The sequence below is a fragment of the Manis javanica genome, chromosome 7, assembly GCF_040802235.1.
Source record: "Manis javanica isolate MJ-LG chromosome 7, MJ_LKY, whole genome shotgun sequence".
NCBI lineage: Eukaryota > Metazoa > Chordata > Mammalia > Pholidota > Manidae > Manis > Manis javanica.
The window spans coordinates 124,936,619-124,942,618 of record NC_133162.1 but is presented as its reverse complement, the minus strand read 5'-3'; the positions used below and the strand labels follow the sequence as shown (position 1 = coordinate 124,942,618).

Sequence of the window (6,000 nt, the reverse complement as noted above, 5' to 3'; positions counted from 1 at the left end):
TGGAGCCTCAGGCCTGTCACTGTCATGCTTAGACGTCCCACAAACATCCCACAGACCAACGTGTTGATCCTTTGATGGTGAAGTTAATTGTATACATCATTTCACCATAGATCTTTCATGGACCTCGGAAAGAATACTCCCGTTATTTAGAGCTGAGCTGGGTGAAGATGCAATTCTTACTCTAAAGCAGTTAATTTACATGACAATCACTTTTCCAGGAACCTCCTAACAGTTGCAATAACCCCAGTACTGACTCTTGGCTTTTTGTGTTGTCTGGTTAAAACTCTTCCACTTACTTTAATGTGCAGGCTACACACATGGACGGAATTCATGCCAATTTCTATTAATTGGCAAGGCTGCTTTAATATTTTCAATCACAATCCACATGGGGAAGCAGAACCATTTGATAATGAGCCTCCAGGGAATTAAACAATACTGAAGGAAGTTTCTACTGTTATTTTAAATCATTCGTCTCCTCTCCTTAATCCGAGGGTATGATTCTCCGCACCCCCCCACCCAACTGTCTTCCCACACCACCATCACACCAGTTTTTCAATCAATGAAACTGTAACTGTTGAGATATCTTGCAGAGAACGGGTCCTCTGCCCCCAAACCTGGACTGCGCATGAGGACCACATCACCTGGTGCGGGTGGCCCAGCTTTGGTCGCCATTCATGGGGTCCGCAGAAGGCATCAGAGAATAGAAAGTTTAAGCCCAAACTGCAGATAGCTAGGGCAGTCGAACAACTGATTATTGCCAGGGTTGAAAGAGAATGTGTCCCTCCACATACGAGCACACAGCCAGGACCTGAGGGTGGGACAAGCCCAGCAGAACACCCGGCGGTGTCTCATGGCTCAGTCTCGGTGAAAACCTTCAGAGCACTGGACTGCCAGCGAAGGTCAAACGAGCTGGCCAGGTGGACCTTCGGTAGTGACTACAGAGCGGACAGCCGGGAAGCAGCTGCTGCAGGATTCTGTTTTCCTAAAGTCCCTGTTGTGTTTCCCCGCCACCCCGGCCCCTCTTCCGGTGTATGCAGCCCTGGGGCCTCCACCCAACCCGCTTTCTTGCCCCCAGCTCCGGGCGATCTCACTGCCGCGCCAACCGGCCGCCTGGCCCGCCCGCCGGGCAGCGCCAGGCCCGGGCGGCGGCGAGAGGGCGCGGGGGGCGGAGGCGCGGCAGGGGCGGGCTCCACCCCCTCCGCCCCCTGCCTGCCTGGCGGCGGGGCCCGGGGCGGGCGCGGCGCGCGAGTCTGCCGCGGGGGGTGCGGGATGGGGCAGGCGCGGGAGGGGGGCGCCCGCACGGGTTAGAGCCAACCGCGCGCCTCCGAGGGCTGCCGGGCTGCGCTGGCCTCCCTCGCCCCGGGAACTTCAAAGCGGCCCGCGCCGCCCCGCCGCCCCGCCGCGGCCGCCCGGGGGCCATGGCCCGCGCGCTCCGCCCGGCTCTCCTGCTGCTCGCCGCCGCGGCGCTCTCTGCAGGTGGGACGCGCGCGCCCGCCGGGGTGGGAGTCCGGGGCGGTTGCGGGCGGGCACGCGGTGGGGGACGAGGGCGCTCCGAGCAAACTGACCTTCCCCCGGGCGGTGGGAGGCGTGGGGTGGTGGAGGCGGCGCGGGGTAGGGCGCAGGGTGGGCGCCTGAGGTCTGGCGGCCTTAGGGGTACACAGGTGTGCTGGAGAGGAAGTCCCCAGGAGGAAGGAGAGAGCGGCAGGGACGTGGGGTGTGGGGGTAGGAGTGAGGCGGTTGACAAATCTAGGGGCAGGTTGCAGGGGAGGGAGTAGGTGAGTGTGTGTGGGTCTGCGCAGGGCTGGGAGTTGGGTGGCACCGTGAGTTCACTCTCCAGTGGCTTCGGGGACTCTCTCTGTTGAATCCCGAAGAGCTGAGCGAGGATTACGGCGTGGAGGTGGTGGTGGGAGGGTGACGAGTGGTGGTGGCGATTCCGTCTGAGTTTCAGGAGGCAGGGATCCCTCAGGAGCCGCTGGTGCCAGGCTAAGTAGGCGGGAGTGGGAGCTTAAATCTGCGTGGTTTGCAACGTAGATTGCTTTCGAGGTACGATCTTTACTGAGAGTTGCAGGAAAAAAAATTTTTGGCTCACGTCCCTGAGTTTTTAACAGGACTATGCCTTGAGAGTCTAAATACAGCCTTCGGTCCAAGCTAGAAAGCAAACGTATCATTATAACGTTTACTGGAACCTGGGGCAAATGCATCTCTGGTGAAATAGTAGTGTTCTATGATGAAAAACCCTTTAAAGTCTGTTTTCTTTATAACACTATCCTGGGTTTGGGAGACCAAGAGCAGATTCCTCGGTAACTCACTCTTTAAACGTTTCAGTCAGACATTTAAGACATTTGCATATAAAAACCTGATGTTTTTCTAGAGACTGTGCTTTGTCCGAAGCTGATTTCGATGCATTTTTGATTCCCCAGATGACAAACTGACTCTAACAGCTATACTCCAGAGTGGGTAGTTTTCCTTCAGCGACATGTGCAGGAGAATGTTTTGAGTACTATGACTGCTGGCATGTACAGACTCCAGTATTTCGGATGGCTTGAGGGAATCATTAAATGCAATATGCAAGTGAAAATTTGATTATTGGAAGTGATTAATTGATACAATGTGAGGATTAAAGCATTTTCAGTTATCTTTGAAAAAGCACAGCCTGTTAGGAAAGCAGTTACCCAGAGACTAGCTGGAAGATGATGGTATAAAGTGAAATACTGGCATTCAGAGTTAGTAAATTCATCAATGGGAAGAAAATTGTGGCGAAGTCTTTATAAGAAATGCACGTAAACTCCACTAGCTTGTTTATGATTTAATAGAATTTACCCCCCAGGAGCCTTAAAGATATCACAGTTTTGTCTGGCACCTGTGAAATTGCCTCTGGAGGCTGTCTGTACAACCCTTTTATTGCAGGGAGCTAACTTTGCTGCATTAAAAAAAATAGACTTAATTTTTAAAAAATCTAACTTCAAAGGTATATTTTGTTTCATGGCAGAAATTTTAGAATATTTCAGATATCCTGAGCTAGCAACTTCAGAAAAAAATGCCCTGCTGTGTTCTTAAAAAGTCATGGAGACTTCTGACATTGAAATGTGCAAAGAAGAAAACAAAATAGATCATCATTCATATTTGATTGTTTCCTCAAATTTTGAAGACTAGGAAAAATGCTCGATAGGGAAATAATATGTCAACATAGTAGAGAAACAATCAAAATTAAACTTTTACAATGAGCTTTTTTGTGTCACACAATTGTTTTCAAATATCTTTTAAAAACCTTTACCCTCTTTTGTATCCCACAGGAACAATGTTTAGTGCTAACTACTTTTTTTTCCTGTATCTTAATTTTTATACAAATTTTTGATAATTTGATGGATTCAAGGTAGTTTATTATTTACTTATTCTTAAAAATTTTTTTGATGTGATTAGCTGCATTATCTTTGACCTCCTCTTACAAATTACATTGTTAATCAGATTGGCCATTTTTGAAAACATATATGCCTTTGCTGACATGTCATATGAAAAGTTGCTACTGACATGATGACATAGAAACACTGTGTGACGGAAAACTCCACCTTCCACACTGGCTCTGAAGACATCGATAAACTAATAAACCCTTTTTGCTTTGGCTGCTCCTCCCTAGCACGTCTATCACCTACAGCTTGTCATGCATTAACAGCAAAGTAGAGACCATTGCTCCTTGATAAGCATCTCAGAGGGGGGTAACCACAGATGGAAATTTAGAGAAAATATTTATTGGTCTGGACTGGCTAAAAAATTAGACTGCTCTGAGTTGCTATAATTACCTAGTTTCTGGGCTCCTGGATATTTGATAAGAAAGAACTGACATGACCTCACACCATTCATGTGTGCTGAACAGAACTGTAGGAAATGTCCTGGAGGTCTACAATTTCAAGCTGCGATTTGGCTATTATATGGATTTACACATTGCCTTCTTTACTGATTTCATCAAACTCCTTGGTTTTCTGGTTGGGAAAGGATTATGAAGAGCCTGGAAAGCTAGCTGCTGTTACTCTAAAAGTGAAAAACTCTGTTTCATTTAATAATCAGGGTGGGATGGGGGTTTCAGGTAGTGAGCACACCAGGTACTTTAAGCTGTGCTGGAAGTGAAAGTGAAAGCCTTGGGCCAACTGAGTTTATAAATGCAAAAGATGTTGCCACCTTTGTCCTTGTTTGAGCACGGTCATTTATTGGTTGATCTACACAAATGTGGCAAGAGGCTCCTGGTTCCAAGGAAGAGACTTCTCTGGCCCAGGACAAACTCTGTGCAGAGGTCCTTGGGGGCGTACTTCTTCACTGACTGTAAAGCTTCCAACTTATCTGACTTCAAACTTACAGAAGCATAAAATAGAGAGTGCCTCTAATTTGCTTCAACCATACCAAAAAAAAAAGGATCTGGGATGTGAGAGAGAGAAATAAAGGGTGACACCAAATGTTTGACCTAAGCCAAGGACGAATAGACCCTTCCGGGGTGGGAGGACATTTGCAGGAGGAGCAGGTATGGGGAGGTGTGGGGAACAGTAGCAAGTGGCCGGGGCTCTGTTTTGGATGTGCTGTTTAAAATGCCTATTAGACACTGAGCAGGTACGTCAAGTCAGCGACTGTTTTTCTGGATGTGGAGTTCGGGGGATAAGTCTGGGCTGAACATAAAAAAATCAAGAGCCAAGAACATTGTATCTGTGAGACCCTAGATTTTCCATTGCTTTGGCTGGCTGCGTTTTAAATTTTTCACAGCTGATAGTCCAAATCTCAAGGTTTATCTTTACATTGTTTAAGAAACTGAGAAAATAATGGATGCCTTCATAAGTGATACAGAAATGCCACTTTGCAGGGACCTAGGAACTTCTGAGCACTGCCTTGTCTCAGCTGTCCTCTCTTCTAGTTTAAGAGGGGCACTTGGGGATATTTAGGAAACGGGGACAAAATAAAGAAAGTGACTCTTGTTACTTTGTAATTTAGCCCCAAATTCCTTGGTAGAACTCTAATATATTACCATTTTCTAAACTTCTAACAATTAAATAGCTTAAGGATAAAGAAAGAGGGGCCCTGATGAATTAGAATTCTGGATCCTGACACTATGACTGAAAGGCCATGCCATGCAATGCTTGGCAGAATGAATCCAGAGTGCCAGAGCAAGCGACCTCTGCTTCCAATACCTTAATTTGTCCAGCCTTCAGGCAGCTTTGATGAGTTCCAGGCAATAATCTCAGGGGCCACTGCTAAGTGAGGAAAAGGTGGAGAGTCTGTGGAAGGAGGTGGCTCGTTCTCTTATACAAGGAAGCAGGTCCTGCCTTTCCCACACTTGCTATGGAAACGAGGTAGAAGCTGGGACGGTGATCATGAGCATTGTGTCTTCTGCGTTCTTTGAATGCTGGATCCCTAAAGGATGGGGGCCTCTCAGTTCCCCAGCATCGGAGGAATACAAATCACTACTCCTCTCACTTAGGGATCCAGTAAAAAGTAAAAGGGAGGGAGGAGGTGAGTAGGAGTGTGAAATAGAAAAGGGAGACTGCATTTCCAAACATTGCCTTAACTTGTGCCTCTTCAGTTCATCTTCTCTGTCCAGCGAGGCTAACAAGCCCTGCTCTGTCCTGATGCATCACTTTTTCACGTCTAGAGTAACTTCCCTTTTCTGTTGTTCTCTTCTGCCTTTTTAGAGTAGGTAGGTGAATATACTGGGTCTTTGGAACTGTTTTAAATTAATCCCCTCAAGAATTCATGGGTGAATCATTCAGAATGACTCAAGAGTTGGCTTATTTATTTATTTTTTAACAGTTTAAAATTGCCAGTGACTTATGCAACCCAAATTAGATCAATCTACTTTTTCATTAAACTTTTCACATCAAGAAATGATTAGGATGCTCTAATTTTGAAAGTGAAACACGTAACGTTTTCATCTAATCTATTTTATCATCTACATCTTGTGATAACATAAAATGACATAGACACCACATCTCTGTCTATGTTGATTAAGTTTCGTATAAATTT

At 46.6% G+C, this 6,000-nt stretch overlaps 1 protein-coding gene across 8 annotated transcripts in view; it reads left to right on the top strand.

Annotated features, from left to right (window-relative positions):
• The first annotated feature begins 1,214 nt into the window (after positions 1–1,214).
• ACVR1C (activin A receptor type 1C) overlaps positions 1,215–6,000 on the top strand; it is a 114,520-nt gene continuing 109,734 nt past the window's right edge. For 5 of the 8 annotated variants that reach the window (XM_073241484.1, XM_073241482.1, XM_073241480.1 and 2 more), the window contains exon 1: positions 1,230–1,476. In XM_073241484.1, coding sequence (XP_073097585.1) covers positions 1,419–1,476 — 58 coding nt within the window. In that variant the 5' untranslated portion in view covers positions 1,230–1,418. Of the gene's footprint in view, positions 1,477–6,000 lie in introns of all 8 variants that reach the window. The other 3 variants (XM_073241488.1, XM_073241485.1, XM_036996098.2) reach the window with 3 other exon arrangements.